General features: G+C 32.4%; 1 protein-coding gene across 4 annotated transcripts in view; it reads right to left on the bottom strand.

The window, feature by feature from the left end:
- The window catches only part of LOC143244800 (PMS1 protein homolog 1-like), an 83,775-nt gene that overhangs the window by 26,349 nt on the left and 37,616 nt on the right, over positions 1-19,810 (bottom strand). For all 4 annotated transcript variants that reach the window (XM_076490148.1, XM_076490146.1, XM_076490147.1 and 1 more), the window contains 5 exons: positions 16,540-16,685; positions 15,687-15,809; positions 14,966-15,112; positions 13,822-14,652; positions 4,922-5,123 (listed from right to left, as the gene is read on the bottom strand). In XM_076490148.1, coding sequence (XP_076346263.1) covers positions 4,922-5,123; positions 13,822-14,652; positions 14,966-15,112; positions 15,687-15,809; positions 16,540-16,685 — 1,449 coding nt within the window. The remainder of the gene's footprint in view (positions 1-4,921; positions 5,124-13,821; positions 14,653-14,965; positions 15,113-15,686; positions 15,810-16,539; positions 16,686-19,810) is intronic.

Here is a 19,810-nt window from a genome sequence, read left to right as displayed (position 1 = left end):
TCTTGAACATAAACAGCTGTAAAAGAAAACATATGATTATGGTGACATGTTATTTTAAATATTTTTATATGTGAAAAAGTAATGGTACAATCACCTAATAAATTTTCAAAACTAAAATGTTTACTAATTAATCACAATACAAGCTTGAGTCATACTTGCAAGTTTTGTCTTTGTATTATTGCTTTGAAATTAAATTTTTCTTTTGGTGACATGCTGCTTTAACACCCCACCATGGTTTATTTCCTTGTTTTGCTAGGAAAAAAACAAACACAAATTCAACATATTATATATGTTTGGAAAGCTCTGTTGATTGTCTATCATACAGAAATTATTATATGTTTGTGTAAGGTGTGTAATAAAATAAATTTGCCCCAGAATACTGACAACATTAAATTGGAAACTTAAAAAAGCCTGGCCCTATGTGTTTAATACAAATGGGAGCACTTAACAGAGTTACTGAACAAAAAAACCTTTTCAGGGTGGTAGGCAAGTTATTCAAGCCATTAAAGTAATGCTCTGTTGCTTGTAATAAAAATAACAGAATTTATGTTGAAATTATACTACATACTTATTTCATATAATTATCTTTACATAAAAATAAGTGATTAGGCTTAACTTAAAGTACAGCATACACTTTTTGTTTCTCTGCCTAAGAAAGGATACTGACTTACTGGTTCAGAGTAAGACTCCTATGATGATTCTAAGGTAGGCACAGTTATCTTATAGAAATATGTTGGCATCACTTAACTTTTTATTTGTATAAAAGAATTATAAAAAGTGATCTTACAAGATATGAGATAATCTTAGATGTTGATAGAATAAAATACTTGGATTTTATTTTGTGCTGTACCCAAAAGATAAAAGAACAAGAAGATACAAGTTTAAGATAAGACAGGCTAGGTGCCAGTTAAAATAATTTTGTTCTTCTAACACAGGGGTTCTTAACCTGGGTTCAATCAAACCTCAGGGGTTCAGTGGGTCAGTCTCAGAGGTTTGGCAGAGGTAAAGACACACACACTGTGTGTGTGTCCATTCCGTTCACCCCACTCATATGATTCGTGATGTCATGCTCCATTTGGCCATCATTGGCTGCGGCTGATCACGTTACATCACTTGACCTTAATATCTGTGCTGCAGGGAACTTCGTGTACTTATCAGTTGACTTATCACTGTAGTAATCATGCGTCATTTGTGATTTTTTCTTAATCTTTCAATCCCTTCATACTAACTATGTCAAGCAAAAACAGAAAGTGGTTGGATGAATACGTACAATATGGATTCACGTGTATAACAGAACATGATAGGAGTAAGCGTCCTCAATGCCAAGTTGAACAATTCTAGTCTAGCACCGGCAAAACTAAGAGAACACTCCCTAAAGCTGCATGGAGATGGGAAATACAAGAAAACAATGCTTGCTGAATTTAAGGTAAAGAGAGCCAGGTTCGATGAAAAGGCTACATTGTTGAAGCACTCGTAAAACCAGCTGCATTGAAGATGGCAAATATCATATTGGGAAAAGCTGCTGAAAATAAGTTATCCCAAATTACTCTTTCAAATGACACCATCAGCAGCAGAATAGATGAGCAATGAAATCTTGGCTCAAGTAGTTGCAGATCTGATTTCAAGCCCAGCAAAATTCAGCCTTCAACTCAACGAGACCACCAATGTTTCCAATCTAAACCAGCTTGTTGTATTCGTGTGCTATGTGAAGAACAACAAGATAAAAGATTTTTTATTTTGTAAGCCTCTTACAACAACAACTGAGGCAGCTGACGTGAAGAAACTTGTGGATGACTTCTTCAGAGACAACGATCTTTCGTGGGATATGGTTTCTGCAGTTTGTTTGGACAGAGCTCCAATCATGCTGGGACGAAACTCTGGTTTCGGTGCGCTGGTGAAAACCGATGCACCACACGTCATTGTAAGGTACTGTGTTCTGCACAGGCATGCACTGGCAACAAAAACCTTGCCTTCAAAACTGGCAGAAGTATTAAAAATTGTTATGGAATGAATGTGTGAACTTTGTGCGAAATAGTACCCTGAAGCACCACATCTTCAAAGAGCTGTGTAATGAAATGGGCTCTGAATTCTAGGTACTTCTGTACCATTCTAACGTTCAGTACTTATCCCGGGGAAAGGTGCTGAATCGTGTTTTTGCCATGCATGTGGAATTAGCCTTGTTTTTGAGAGAGCACCAAATTGTCATGCAGATTGCTTCGAAAAATCTGAGTTCATTCTCATTTTGGCATACATGGCCGTTATATTCAATGCTCTCAATCATCTCAATCAACAGATGCAGGGCGGTGGAGTCATCATCATCGAAGCTGAAGAAAACCTGAAGGCTTTTCAAAAAAACCTACCATTGTGGAAACAACAAACAGAGAATGATAACTTCGTAAACTTTCCCCTGCTGGACGACTGTGCAAGTAAGTTGGAAGATGTGTGTGAAATCAGAGACATTTCTGTACCTGAGGAACTGAAGCAAGCAATTGCCATGCACTTAGATGAGCTCACAAAGTCTCTCGACAGATACTTCCCCACCAGAGAGTCATATCCAGCATGGGTGAGACAGCCATTCACGTTTACTGTTGCGACAGCAGATGTCAATGATGAATACCTCGACAAAATCATTGAACTTCAGCAGAGCCAGGTTCAACAGCAACGTTTCAGAACAACAACGCTCTCAACTTTTTGTTGTCACCAAATCATAGCATACCCTGTTATTGCTAAGAAAGCCCTTGAGATACTCATACCGTTTGTTACAACGTATCTTTGCGAGCAATCCTTTTTGAGGATGGTGGACATAAAAATGAAGAAAAGGAACAGACTTTGTTGCAAAAATGATATGAGAGTGGCACTTACCAAGGTGAAACCACGCATTTCTCAACTTCTCTCTGAAAGGCAACAGCAAAAGTCACATTGATTTGCAGTAAATATTCATTAAGTTGTTTTTGTTTTGTGTGAAATTCATGTTTTGTTGGTTTTATTCTTTGAATGCAGTCATATTGTGTGCAACTGATGCATGGTTCATTTTGTGCACTAATAAAATATCTACTTATGTTTTGAATTTGAAAAAATCATATTTTATTTTTCCAATTACAAAGGGTTCAGTGAATGCAAGTACGAAACTTCCAGGGTTCAGTACCTCCAACAAGGTTAAGAACCACTATTCTAACAGGATAATCAGCTTATGGAATGAAATACCATTGAAAATAGTGCAGGGAAGCACTTTATGAGAGATTACAAAAGGAGTTGATGAATTCTTGTAAAAGTAAAGGATGGATTATTTTAAAATCTTATTTTTATTTTCATAAGAGGTTGGTATGAAAGGACATTTTTTGCTGGATGAAATATTTCTTTGTTGTCTACATGTTATGTTATGAATTATGATTTTGCTCTGGGATTTAGTAAGCAAAAATAAATTTGTCCTTTAACATCTAAAACTGTTTTCATAGTTTATATTCTGAATAGTAAATGAGGTATAATTTCACATTTTTTAAGAACAAAAATCTACTCAATGAAGTGTTTACTTTAAACATATTTTACACTAGAATTACAATGGATTTGGTTTTCTGCTATTATCAACATATGTAATGAGATTGCAAATGTACAAACAGGTGTACAGCAAGTTATCTAAATGTTCAACAGCTAGCTAAATCTGATGAAGAATGACTACCAATAATGTAAATGTATTGAAAAGTAATAAATAAACAAAAACTTTTGTTAAGATAATCTACCTTTTAATTGGTGCTACAAACAGAGAACTATATGTAACACAGGAATGTGCAAGTTATCTTTAGCAGTAAGCCATTAAACTAATTTCATGGGGTTACAAAACCTGATAAAATGTATCTGTGGACCAAAACCAAACATAGAGGCTAAAATACAACATATCTGTTTCTATGTTTCCAGTGTATTAAAACATATTAGTCTGCAAGTTAGTAGACTTTGTACAATAAGTGACTTTTTCAATAGTGCATATGAGAGTAAAACTTTAAGTATACCTATGTAAAAGTGTAGCAAATGCTGGTCATTAACTTATACATAGTAACACACTATCACTGCCACTCAAATTATTCACATTTATTAAAGGGTCTAAACAATGACAACACAGCAAAAATGTTAAGATTTTATAAGAAAGACCTAAACAATTTGAATAATCTAAAAAGAAACAAAAATAATCTGTCTGATCAAGTTTGAAAGTATCAAAGTTTTTTCTTGGAATTAATCATGTATACTTCACATTTTATGTTTAGACAAATCTGAAATTAGCTTATTAGATGAAATAGTGCAATTCATGTTACTTAATACAACTGAGGGTTTATACATTTACATTCAATGAACAGTACATTATTTTTCATACAATGTACAAACCACCATATATTTATTAGTTATGAATGATACCTGCTTTTATGACAATTGGAACTGTCAATTTTATTATCACAATGTCTCTTACCTATTTAAGTCCAACTTTAGCAAATGTTGAACTTTGTATGTTATCAAAAAATACTGGCTTCTGGTGTTGATTTGGTAATTTTTTATATCAAGCTTTGCAAACACTTGCAATAATGTTAAAACATTAAACATTAACTTTTAGACTTTACACTTTTTACTTCACGTAAATGACACTGCTCATAACAAAACATTCACTGTGTTGTTAAACATGTAAACTTTAATATTATTTGTATTACAAGATATGTCATTATAATATTTTTGTTCAATAAATTCTCAAAGAATCAAACTTTCGCCATAAAGAACTATTTCATTTACAATTATTCAGTGTTAGTATCATATCCACTTACAGAGGAAACTTCTATGTAAGAAAAATAACACAACTAAAACTTGCCATAAAATAGCGTGGAATCAAAGTGTACCATGAAATTATAGGTCCATACTTCATCAAACTAGTAGTGATACTAACCTTCTGTTTGATTTTCAGCACAAAAGAGATTAAAAGCAGACTGAGGTCGTTTGATTGGCTGATTACCAAGCAAATCGTATAATGTAGGTTGACCTTGTTTTTCCTCAACTCGTTTCTTTTTCTTGTTAGGAGAAATGGGCATGGATGATTCATCTGGTGAAGCCAGTGGCCGTTTAGTTTTGGCCTGCAGCAGTGATACTGGCTGATTGAAAGTAAAAGAAAAAAAAATGCAAGTTAGTGTTTTTCTACACTGAATATTTATTTCCAATGGATACTTAACTCCCTCCTCACAAATGGCTTTTCTTGACTTATGCTGTTCTCTATAGGTGCAAAATTTGTGCTTGCCACTAGCCTTGACACTCTAATCTACCCTTACATGTATTCACATAAGACATAGGTGTGATATCATGCAAATGATCATGCAGCAACCCTTTTTACTAATAGGAATGCAACAAAACTCCTATTTTAACTAGCACCCTTTTACGAAACAGCTCATAATCACTTCAAGATTGGCCAGTACCTATAAAACTATCACCAGAAATAGGGAGGTCAAGTGGGAAATATAAGAGATATGTACCTATCACAAATACATTTATACATTTTCAATGTAAGAAAATATTAACTTTCATTTCAATATCTTACCTCTTCTCATAAATAGCTAAAATCCCAAACTGAGTAGGAAGAAATCCAGTAAAAAAGATGATCCCCCTTTAGAAAGTGCACAAAGGAAAACCATGGAAGGCAACACACTCATGAGAGACTGCACCACTTCTGAGCTAGGTATACAATGTAAAAATGTGTCAAAAGAAGGGTGGAACTAAAGCAGGGGAAATCAAGTAAATGAAATGAAGGGACTTATGGTATAGAATGAGTAGGGTATATCAAACTGTACGTGGGAGTTCTATCAATACCAGCTGAACCATGATAGGGTATCCAGCCCATGGTGAGAAGAGAGACCTCTATCTTTCACCTTGGATATGGGAATTTGCAGAAAAGAGGAGCCTCCATATCAATGACCCACATCATCATGTGTGCATATCCAACATAACCAGTATCATATCCACCAGGAAATGACATTCACGGGACAATAGGACAGCAAAGTGGGGTTCATCTCCAGTCCAGTACCAGGTAACATTGGGAATTTATCATCCAATCTATGGTTGAAGGAGAGTATTCGGCTTCACACATGTGAGGACTTGTGTGGCTGGTTCAGCTCCAATTATTACCATATCCACAAGAAACAACATATGGGGCATGGTAGGAAGGAGGGTTTCTCAGTCATAGGGATGCATTGCATGTTGGCAGAATGCATCTTCTATCACCTCCAGCATTTGAAATTGTACATGAAGTCAATGGTAGGATGAGCATAAAGTTCATGACAGGATAAGCATCAATGCCATTTACACCAGAAAAACACTACTGCCCTTCTTTCAACTGGATGAGATCAAGCACATTTAGGAGAAAAACTCCAAAGTACACCACTCCAGTGGCAAATAACTCACAGGTGGCAAAAACTCTCATAATCTACTAGAAGAACCTTGAATAACCTTGAAGAATACAGCTCCAGAGAAATTGCAATGAGTGACCACACTACCTTATTTAGAGAAACAAACCAATCCAGTGATCTACAATATATAGATCGTCATGGATGGGTAGTAATCCCTGTCTGTTAACTCATGTTAATACATTAGTACATAGTCTGCAATGAACATCTTTATGAAGCAAAACAGAATGGCAAATACCAACAAGTAGTCTTGTCAAACACCCTCTTTCAATTATGGGTATATTTGACACATAAGTCATACAATAAGGATTTGAGAATTAATATACCTTGTCAAGCTACATATGCCACAAAGTAGAGCCCTGAGATGCAAAAAGAACCCCTTCAAAGAAACGGTAGAAAAAAGGAGCACTTAATCACTCACAGAAAAAGTGTGAAGATCAAAATGGTAATAAGAGAATTACAAAAATCTGTAGAGTAGGAAATAGCTAGGTGGTGAAGATAATGAATGGGGGGAGCAGGAATTGGTCCACATTCTTGCAAAAATGATGTTCTAACGATGGAAATGAGCAACCAGAAATATGGTAAAGTGGCAGATTTGATGTGTCAATACTTGGCACATAACAATGGAGATCACCGACTAAACAGAGGAGGAGATCAGAGTTAGAACAGCCATAAAAGTGTGAGATGGAAGAAGGAGAGATAAGTGTGAAGACAGAATTACCTCCCCTAGCAACTAAAGTCTTGGGCAGGAAATAACAATTACAGAAACGAATAACACAGAAACTGTGAAATAAGGTGCAGTGTACATTAATGTAAATGAAGTATTGAGGTCTGAATCCCAAAAAGAGACAAGTAACTCTAAATTCTGTAAGTCTAAGTACAGAAACTCAAAATGTAGATATTCCAAAGCAGGTTTTTCCAGAGTATGGGGTTGCAGCCTACTGACCCTCAAACATAAATCCCCAAAATTATATTCATGAGCCCCAATATTTGGCAAGAGAAAAAAAAACTAAATACTGGCCCACATCCACTTCACTGAGAAGGATAGGTTAAGAATCACAGAAAATGGAAGACAAGGATAAAATATAACATACCTGATTTATTAAGTCAACAAAGGGAGAAGAAGACCTGCACATTCTCCTTGAAACTAAACATGACTGTGAAGCATAGACATGAGGAGGAAACAGTCTGTCAAATACTCATGATTTGGCAAACCCATAAATGGTAGTAGAAAACTGCTGATTCAGAAGACTACATAAAGGTAGCCCAACTTCTTTAAACCAGGGCTGTAACTTCATCAGCAGATAAAGCCTGCCCTGATATCAATGAATTGGCAAAGAATACAGTTGTATTAGTCATAGCAGCTGTGGTAGGCACCACGTGGAATTGCAAGTTCCTGATGAGTGGAGCTGACCAGGAAAAAGGAGATTTAAAGCTTCCAATACAAGATCGAAATCAGTAAAACCCAAAACATATGGATAAAATAAGTGTGGGGAACAATGCTCAAACCTTAAGGAAGAAAAATAATGAAATATGAAAAAATCAAGGCATGCAATTAATGTACTCAAACAAAAAAAAAAAACCAGAATAATCATTAGAAGCATGAGAGTAAAACACATCCCACCAGTGTGACTATGAATCAAGAAGTGATTACAGGTTGCCTGGAAAAGAGAGCACTAGTTATGAAATTTATTCTCAAATCTACAACCTACAATATAAACTTACAATCAACATTTTTCATTTTACTATCATTGTATAATCTGTTGTCACTGTGACACTATATCCACTTTTTGTACATGTGATTTAAGTCCCAGGTGTAACTTTTATGAAATATACCTAATGAGTCACAATTTTATAAACATGATGTATTCAAAAGAAGCTTATGCCGTGAGTTAAATGAGCTTTCTTTTCTGTCTTCTACCTGTTATTAGCAGCAATTAGATGCCAAATTTACCAAAGTATAAAGAAATATTCAAAAACTACTTCAAACTATTATAAAAATAATGAAAACACGTGTTACAGGAAAACATAAACAATAAGTACTTCTAATGCAGGTACTAACATGTACATGTTTGAAACCTATTTCACTCAAGAAACAGATAATTTCTAGGAATCGGGTCAGGATATGGAACAAATATATTTTTTTATCAAACCTTTAGTTCTCCTAGAATTACTGTTATTTAATGAAAATATCTAAATATGAGCTATCTTAGTTACAAATAAATACTTTAAGAAGTGTATTTTACAATTTCTTAGTACAACTATTTGCATGATGCTACCAAAGAGGTTGATTAAATTTTAACAAGTGAAATAAACTTTAATAAATTATTCAAATTTTGTTGTTCTTGTTATAATGTAGTGTGAAGTGCAATGCACTTATAAAATCATAATTCAAATAAAATAATTTGTGTTATCAACATGCCAAACATTTGTAATAAAAATAATGCAAACTGCAGATTTGTTTTCACATAATGCTATCTAATTCTTTGCAAGCTCTCCACCATCTTTCACAATTTTGAGTGGATCTGTAGGTTATTAACATCACTGACATGTGGGAACAAATATGAGCAAATCTGTATGATTTCATAACAAGTTACCAACACTTTGGCTAATTATATTTTTAGTATAATGTTTATTATGCTATTATATTGACAGAAATCATGTATATTATTTGTATTTTGTTATAATTTAACAAATAATTAATTGAGTAATTTGCTTAATATAACTGCAAGTTATTTCAGTATAGTATTAAAATATAAAAGTGTGAGTGACTGCCATAGCTCCAAGAGCAAAAACAATCTAAAAACCTGAAATTCTGCATTCATACTAAGTGGGTTCTGAAGGTCTAGATATTATTACTTATACATGTGTGTGCACACATACACATCTTTTTAAGGATGGAAGCTAGCAAAAAAAATAAACACACAGAAAAAAAGTGGTTCCTTAAATAACAACTTCTGATATATATATAGAAAAGTCAGTGTGTTTTGGTAACAATGCATTCCAACAACTGCTTTTATGTTATGTCGCTTAGCAACAAAACTATAACCTAATATTGTTATTAACCTACATACTGAAAATGTAAAATGAGATCTACAAACTACAAAATTAAAAAAAATATTTGTTGATTTTCTAATTTAAAGTCTTCATTGATTAAAATCAAACAAATTTAAGTGGACTGATATTTTCACTTGTATGATAACTTTTATGCACTTGGCTCTAAACTAGGTTATCTCACACTATGCCTTTACTTTAGGTTTATTTATTAATTTCTTTAAATCAAACCAGCATTCACTACACTTACAAGATTTCACAGCAACCCATTTCAGAGCCCCCTTCCACCTCTTTTCCATAATGGACAGACATCAAATGAACTTTTCTATCTGGGTAGATGCATTTTGGCTTTTATTATTCCTCTTATTTCAAGAGTAATGAAACACACACTGACTTTTATACAAGTTAGATAACATGATGTATAATGGCATCTATAATAATATTAATATTACTATTGTACCTTTGCAACTTTATTGTTTGGCAAAATAAAAATATGTTTAAAATATTTTTTGACTGTTCTTCTATGCTAAAGTAAGTTCAGAATACATGCAATAAAATAGTCCGTCCTCTTGGATATATCAGCCTAATAACTTGAACAAAGTCAAACACTTTCACTAGTTAGAAATAATGACACCATACAAACATATGATTTCACTACCACTTAATAATTTGGTAAAGTGAATTTGTTAATAGGTAAATTTATAAATCTATCCACCAGATATTGAAAAACAAAACTTTTTACTGTTAATAAGGTCAAAAGCATATTCAGTTTTGGGTATATAATAATTATATGTATATTAATAAGTTTATTTATGAAAAAATAGGTATGGGTTATAATTATTTAAGCTGTGTTGCTAATTTATATCTTTATTAAGAGGAAAATATATTTATATATATAACATAAAGACACACTAATGATTTGATTAGTTTTAATAATCCAGGAATAAGTAACATGAGAATATTTTTTATATCAAATATTGAAGTACTTTATTCAAATTTAGATAACTAATAATTATTGTAATATTAATATTTAAGATAAAAGAAATGCTTTCACATTTCAAATTTTTGGACTTACCTTTCTGGACATTAATGTACCAATAAATGCCATATAGAATGTTATACATTCACAGCGTCTCAGGTATTGCAGAATTTGTAATAATGAACAATTCTTAGTATCTAATATTAATATATTAGTACACAAGCTGATTTTTTAATGAGAAAAGTTTAATTAAATATTTTAAATTAGTTTATAATAAATATTAAAACAATTTCTATAAATTAGAGTAGTGTATCCCAAACTTTCTTGGTTCACTGCACCCTTAATGTCTCAGCAATTTTTTCATGATATCCCTAGGCAAAATGATAAACCTAACAGTTCCATTTATTAATTAGCTAAATCCAAACAATTTAATACTTAATATTTACATCCTAACAACTTAGTAGCCATTTGAAAGAACAATACACATGTAAATTGAAAGTAAAAACAATATTTTTATTTCATTTTTAAATAACCACAATTACTAATTGAATGTGTGCACCTGTTGGGCAGTGCACAGCTTCTTAAACCTTGGAATCAAATTAAATACTACCACCTCACTTCCTGTTCCACGTTGATTTTCGTGTAGCACTTGTTTTTTATCACAGCAACTGCCAAAAACCCAGCTTCTCATAAATATGACTTGGCAAATGGGATTAGGATTTGCCTGAGCATGAGCACTTTAGCAGCAGATATTCATCTTTTACTGATATCCAAAACTCATTTAGTTCCATGTTGCCAAATTTTGTTTTTAAAGTCTTGTCACAAGACAGCTCAATAAGATTTTCTTTTTCTGTAGAGGTAAATTCAGATAGAGCCTTAGCCTTGAATGGGTCTTGGATCCATGGAAAGTAATTTTAAAGTCAGTCACTGAACTGAACTGTGTTAGATGCTCCTGAAAACAGGTTTTAGTTTGTGGGTCAAGTCAACTTCACTGGATGTAACAAACTGCTGCAACAGGGGGAAACAGTTTTTGCCACCATTTTCATTCATTTTTCTTCTCTATATTAGTAGCTTTTTTCTGAAGGCTGAAACCTTCTCTGCATGTTTCAGAATGTGCATCTTGTTTCCCTACAGAGAGTGATTCAACGCATCAGTTTTTCAAAAGATTGCACAGGTATGCTAATTTTGACAAAAAAAATTAGTACCCAAGAAGTTTTTAGCACATTCATGTTCTTCTTCTTCGAGATAAGAGTAGAGTTCCTGTCATAATTCAAACACACGGGAAAATACATTTCCACAGGAGAGTCTCGCAAGCTGCATTAGTACAAAAACGATATGTGCTCAGATCCCATATCCTCACACAGTTGTTTAAAAAAACCTTGCCTTCTGTGGCCGAGTTTTTATAAAGTTCACCACTTTCAACACACTTTCCAAGACTAGGTTCAGTGAAGGACTCAGGCGCTTTGACACAAGGGCTTCCCTGTGGATTATGCAGTGGGTCCAAACATGCTCGCCCTTTCAGCCGTGGGGGCGTTATAACGTGACGGTCAATCCCACTATTCGTTCGTAAAAGAGTAGCCCAAGAGTTAGCGGTAGGTGGTGATGACTAGCTGCCTTCCCTCTAGTCTTACACTGCTAAATTAGGGACGGCTAGCACAAATAGCCCTTGAGTAGCTTTGTGCGAAATTCCAAAACAAACAAACAAACTTTCTGGTAAAATAATAATTGGATTTTCTAGCCACATTAAGATGATTGATCTGTAAGTGGCATTTTAGTTTACTTGGAAGCATGCAATCTGGAGTCAAAACTTTTAGACATAATACACACTGTGGACACTCTTCATGACTGACATCTACCAAAGTAAAACCAAAATCTAGGTAACTATCATCACATTTCCATTTCTTCACAACTTTGCCACTGGTATGTGGTTGGCCATTCTTTTCTTTGCTCCCACACTTGTTATTAATGTTCAAAAATCTTTCCATATTTATGCATGAGGACTAAAAATCAACAATTCACTGAACTTCACTGGACTTTGCAGACACTTGATCACAACACTCTTCAGTTATTTTGATTACTGACAGACCTGGAGAGTCAAAAGATATTTATATACAAAATCTAAGAAACAAGAAAGTTCAAGAAGTTACTGGCATAGCCAAAAGTACAAGTAAACAAAATCTCAAACATTCAAGATCATCAAAAAGATCTAATGTTAAAACTGTGAACTACGTCAAGCTAGTAGTTTGCGTGGTGCCCAATAGATGTTGATATCTGTGTTTCCCTGAAAAATTTGAAATATCCCACAATGCCCCTGTGAGTTTGTCACACCACACAGTATAGAAATCACTGAATTAGAACACAGCAATGTAAACAAAATTATAATTTGCAAAGTAAAAATAATTTTCAAAATTATGTTAAGAAATTAATTGGAATTATTTATTGGACATTTCATACCTTATGTAGGTAGATTAATGAGGTTGTATCACCTTCCTTCAACAGTAACTCCTGTTACTGTGTGGTTCTCTTTAGAATCGTTGAAGTTCCAGACAGTAGCAAGAAAAGGGCAAAGGATGGGAGCTATACTAATAGTACTGGGAGAGGAGATGCTAGCTTTAAGGTTGGTTTTGCTGTCTTCCTAATTAATGTTTTCTATCATATTATTTCTTTATTATTATTATTTTATTTTTATGAACAATCACCTTCCGACACCTGGCTGAAGATAGCAAAATGTGAGGCATAGTGACAATAGAACCCACATCTGCATTTTGAAGAGTGTGTTATGATTGGTTGGATTATAAATTAACATAAAGATAGTATAAGACTCATGAAAACACAAAATTCAGCCATGTCAACTGGACACCGGATATACTGGGAGAAAATTAGAATCATTGGCACAGACAAAATTCTGGAAGACAAGGAAAATCAAAGAATCATTTTATATTAACACTATTAAACAGAGACTCTGGATTAGAAATGATTAACCTGTGGCTACCATTGATTGAATCTACAGAAAATCTCTCCTCCAATCAAAAACAGTGATAATCCAACCAATCATAACACGCTCTCCACAATCCACCAGGACACTATAAAAGACCGACAACACCTTTCACACACAATGACCTGCAGATGATAGGCAGAAGACTTTTGAAACATTGTTCTCTACACTTTTGTCTCCACAACAGGCAGTTGCTGTCCATTCTACAAAGTTTCATCAATTTTTCTTTTGATGTATTCATTTTTAATCTTTAGCTTTCCTATAAATATATATTTGTATATTTATACACATATATGTAAAAAACGACTAACCTGCCAAAAGTAACTTTCCTAAATCATTAAACAGTATAATTGTATGACAACATTTACCTGAATTAGTTTTCCTTCTTGGTCTCTTAATAATCCACCAGACCACAAATTACTTTCTTCTTTTTTTTCTTGATCAGGGGACTTACTCAATGATAAATTAATGTTCACTGCATCTTCAAGCGTTGATGAGACCCTTCTATGATTTTTATCTTCCACAATGCTGGTGTTTGTTTCCTTACTTGGTTTGTCCAAGTTTGGTGCTTTGGACTGATAATAACTGATGGTGTTCTTACTAACAGATAATGGATTACTTGGATCATCAAAATATTCACACACATTTTCTCTTAACATATCACTTACAGAGCTACTGCTGTCAAAAAATTCTGGAATTTCTTTAAGTAAAGAAATATGATGTTCTTCATTAGATTTAGTTGAACCAATATGTTCACTTTCACTGTCTTGAAGACCAACACAATTGATAACAGATTGGTCTTCATTGTAATTTGTATCAGGGCAAAACAAGTCTCTATCTTTAACACCCAGGTTTTCTGACGGATATACAGACTTATGGAAAGATACATGGGTTATACTTCTTTTAAGTCTCTCATTTTCTAATTCCATATGATTCTTATCTCTACATTTCACATTATCAAACACAACAAACTTACTTGGTTTATCACTACTATGTTCAACTAGTTTTGAGTTAAGTTTACTAATAACTTCCAAGTTACATGTTTTCTGCTTCAAACATCCATTATCATCCTTTTCAATGAAAGATGGTGATTCATCAAATGCTTTTGTGGCTATATGTTCTCTGTTCCTTTGTTCTGGCTTCTCAAGACTACCATAAACTGATTCTAGTACTGATGTTACAAGTTTGATTATTACCTCCTATGTAGTAAATAGAGAAATTTGTTGATTAAAAAATGAAAAGCAACACTCTGAAAAATAGATATTTTTACACTGTGTTATATATTAAAAACTGAATTACAATGAGAAGTTGAAACAGAAAAAACATTTAGCAAATGCAATAAAAAATACTATGAGTGCACTGCATTCTCTAAATTCAGAGTATGAATCTACTTTTATCTCACCTTGTTCACAACCAAGTTAGTCTTTGATGTTCTTCTAAAAACAATCCTATGGGAAAAATAACATATAACAGAAGTTTACAATGCAAGAAAGTGATAAGTATTTTACTAACCTTACAATGAAAGAGAACTGTTGACTTGTTTGGGTCAACATTTACATCCATCTTCGAAGGTGGTACATTTATTGAGAGAAAACAAATTGGCCATCGAGATTTGGAATTTTCAATACCCAAAGAAGAGCATACATGCTGTCTAATAAGCTATAAAAGATAAGAAAAAGAAATATACTGTTGAAACAATATTCCAGTACCATGTTTGTTGTAGTGATACCAAGCAATATATATATATATATATATATATATATCCTGCAGAAAGAGTTAGGGCTAACAGGAATTCTATAAAGATAGTGTACAGTCTTTGTATGTACACAACTTTCTATCACAAAAAATGCTCTTTTTAAAACAACTGACTTTATTTTTTTACTTATATCACACTATACAAGAAATTGTATTTTTTAAACAGCAAAAGGTTCTATACAATTTCTGGTTTAACCATAATTCAAACTAAATGCTTTTGTATCAAAGATTACAAAGACTTATTCTACAAAGATTATTTAGTGGTATTTTTTTAATATTTGCAAAGAACTAAAGTTTTGGCTTAACTCACAAACTTTACAATTATTAAAATACTATGTCAAACAAAGTAATACTACATTTTGGTAAATTAATCATCTTATTAATTAATGCATACCATGAATACAATGAATATTATATTACTAAAACACATATGAATCTTCCTTTTTTTACATATAGTATTTACATGTATAAACACTACCTTATCAATTTCTTTCAAACAAACAGGGCGTCGATTTACAGCTACAAAACAGCGATCAGGATAGGTTCGACATGCTTGTTGGCTTAACGTACCAGGTTTGGGAAGGAATCCTTCTACAAAAATCTTAAATAATTCAACAATAACAAAATTAAATAAAAATGTTAATTTCATCTAGTCTTTCTATGCTTTCTAACCTTACATAAACCTAAAAGTAAAGAATATGAAATTTTCCAACTTACTGGAATAGAGACTAGACAGTACTATTTGTTAAAACACTTTGTAAAAGTATTTGCTTATTACATCATAGATTATTCATTGTATCCTTCATACATTTACATAGGCTGATTAATAGATGTTTGTTGCTCTTACCTGTCTGTGAAATCTCTTCATGTTCTTGATATAAATTTATAGAAGTAAAGCCTACTTTTATGTTAAAAATTTCAAATGTAGCTTTTATATACTCCTAATTATTTAAAAGTTCTGTAAATCATAATTTGATATATAATTCATTAACAAACTATAGTGGAACCCTCTAAAGCAGCCACCTTCGGGACTGAGACAAACTGGCCTGATTAGACATGTTCCACTGTACACAATTAGAGATTATGTAAACAAAAAAAGGGACTGTGATTGAATGACCACTTTCAAAGGGTGACCGAATATGAGGAGTGGCTGCTTAGAGGGGTTCCACTGTAAAATATTAATAAAAAAATCTGCAGGAAGTTCTTAAGTGTTGCAAAAACTTCATCATTTTCAAAAATATATAATTATTAACTTTTTCAATACAGATGAATTACAAGTTGAATATTTCCATTTTTCTCTCTCTACAATGTAACTATAATGTTGATTTTACCTTGGTTTCTTCATCTTTCTTAGTAACATATATCATCATGTTCAATACAGAGTTTCCTAAAGTTTGAATCAAAGCAGATCTGAAGTCAGATACAGCAATTTTCTGCCAGATAAGGCTGTGATTGTGATAAAGTGAAAACCTGATGCCTGAACAACAACAAAAATACAAATAGAGAAAATTAACTTCATTGAATTTAAATCAAATACAAATTGGTTGATCCTTTATAACAATAAACATAATCAAGTGAAACAAAAATTTAAGTTTATAGCTGCACTAAAAATGTTTGTTTGTGGCTACTTATAGGTATAAGAAAAATGAATAAACAACCAATATGGTTACAATTACTAAGTTTTAATAAGAATTAAATGTTTATGCACATTTTTTTCTTCAAAGCTCAATTCAGAATGAACCACAATTTACTTACATTATTATACATCAGTTTTGTATTTCTACATTAATTCTTCAATAATAAAGTATTAGTCATTATACAAGTCATATTATATTAGTCATTATACAGTAAAAAAAATTGTAGCACATTAATTACTGAAGCATGACATTTATATTTCAAACATTTTGGCCAAAGCACATGTATACAATATATAGTGTTTGAAAATAAATAAAAACAAGTATTAGTTCTGTAAGTGTTACTGATGAATAACTTGTTAGAATGAGAAAATAATCCTTTGGTAAATAGAAATAATTTACTATAAGTTTTGTTGTCAAAACAATGTACTAATGTATGAAAAACAAGACAAAAGATGCAAAATATGAACAAAAAAGACAACTATAAAAGATCTCAAATTAAATTATTCACATTATAATTATTATTTAGAAACATTCATAAAAATATACACAAGACAAATTAAAAATGGCTGTTAATCAGAAAATAATCAACAGTTCTCACTTTATACAGAAGTAAATAAGTGTTCAATAAAGAAAAATGCAATGATCCTTGCATGCTTTTCAAAATAAACAAAACATTCTGTTCTGAATATGAACTACAGTTAATAAGTTTTCATATTATATGCAATAATAACTGTATAACAGTATTTTTTAATCTCTGTATTAACACTTCCACTGCTGTATATGAAGATCTATGTCTTTCCATGTGTGGTCCCTGTGACTATTTGTTAAATTCTTTACATATGTAAAAATAGCTGGTATGGGTTGAGAAAATTCTGTGTAGAGGAGCAAAGAAGGTCGAAACATTGGGTTTTCTCGTCATCACGGATTATGTGAAAATCTTTGTTTACACATACTAAAGTGTTGTATGTGCTGCACCAGATGTCGATAGAAACATAAACTTATAACAAGTGTTTTGAAAAATAAACTAGTCAGCTTTAATTTTACTTAATTCGTTATGATAGTTTTGTACTTTGTATGATTATTACAAAACCAAAAATATGACTTAAATTTTTGGATTTCTTCTAGGACTTTCAAGATGGTGGCATTCTTTGCAATGTTCTTTCAGGAAATATTCACTAAATAAGGAATATGAATCTGATCAATTTAGTGATAATTCAGATGCAGAAGATTTTAATTATTTCAAAGAATATTGTATAGTTGATGAAAATGAAAGTAACTTGAATAACAGCTGTGAACTACATAATGGTATAAATGTACATAATGATCCATGTGGGCCTAACACTTTTAGTAATAATGGCGCTACAGCTGGTCCTGCACAAGCATTTGGCCAGGGTTGAGGATGTCCCCATGGTAATCAGGGCAGAACAGATGAAATATTAGATGAGGAACCAGACTATTTAAACAGACTTCCACGTGTACATCAGTTCATTAGTACTCCAAGTGTAAACATACAACCAGATAATACAGTGAACTGCCTTCAAGGATTCAAACTATTTATTACTAATGAATTGACAGAAAATTTCATCAGATAGATAAATATTTATGATGCACAATTTTTCCAAGAACACTAAGATTTGAAAATTGTAAGCAATGCAAGGATTTGACTTCTGACAAACTTTGGATGTTTTTGACGCTTCTCTCCAACACTGGAATTCAGTTGTGGTGGAGTAGTGATAAGAAAACAGCTATCCCTTTTTAATAAAAAGGCCATGGCAAGGGATAAATATGTACCAATAGTAAAGTTTATTCATGTTAATAAAACTATACATGTCCAAGAAATTGTCAAGATTAACTCTGTAAAGTTTATCTGATTTAATATTAGATTGCAAACAAATTCAAAACTATTTATACACTAAAGGAAAACTGTCCCTAGATGAAGAAATCCTCAAATGCAAAGTCATGTAATATTTAGTGTTTAAAATCTGCAAAATTCTGTCAAATATTGAATGAAAGGGTATGTTCTGAATCTGTTAGTGGATATGTTTGCAACTGTGATCTCTACTGTTGTGTTGACAAAATGCTGCAGCAAATATGGGGTTATCTAATGGAATAACTGTAGAGGTTTAACTTACAATCATCCTAATACAGAGGTTGGCTCCCTACAGACATTGATTGTCTAGCATTCTACATGTACAGTCACCTAGTGTTCATCTATTATCAACTGGTAATTCAAATTTTGCATGTAAGCAAGCTTTTTAAAGGAATGCAGATTTCTTTAAGAAAGATTATTTTGATGAGTAACAATAATGCCATTTACACTAGAAGTATTATTTTTTTTATTTTTTAGCTCATAACAAAAACCAACATGCTTATTGATAGCCTACTCCCAAGTACTCTTAAAATGCTTTTCTGTGGTACTGAAGCCATTGGAAAAACTTCACAAATTTTAAATCTAGTATTGGAAAATAAAGATGAACACTTTGGTTCTTTAGCTTGTATTAGTTTATTCACTTTACCAGCACTTTTCAATGACACTGAATGTTTCAAGCTGCGAAATGTTCGGTAATGGAAATTGGAAGCTCAAATAAGGCTATAACTTAGTAGATATTTGTAAGCATTATAGAGTACTTTTGTGCTTAGTGATATATAAGAAAGCAAGTACCAGATATGGCAAAAGTTGGCATTGATATAAATGAAATAATGAACCTTGTGTCAGTGTTTGATTTCAGCCATATATAATCCCATTTTAGTCATCTTAATTCTACTATTTATTTGACTTGGAATATCTCCACATTTCATCACTTATATCTTACTCGGTTCTTACCATATGTAGCAAACTTAATACATTTTTGATGCAAATACGCTTACAGTTTTTAGTCAACTTATTTAAATTATATAGTTCAAACAACATATATCTATAAAATTCGAAAACTGCATTTTTTTATTAATTTAACACAAAAGTGAA

Source organism: Tachypleus tridentatus, chromosome 2 (assembly GCF_004210375.1).
Source record: "Tachypleus tridentatus isolate NWPU-2018 chromosome 2, ASM421037v1, whole genome shotgun sequence".
Lineage (NCBI taxonomy): Eukaryota > Metazoa > Arthropoda > Merostomata > Xiphosura > Limulidae > Tachypleus > Tachypleus tridentatus.
This window is presented reverse-complemented; position numbering and strand designations above follow the sequence as displayed.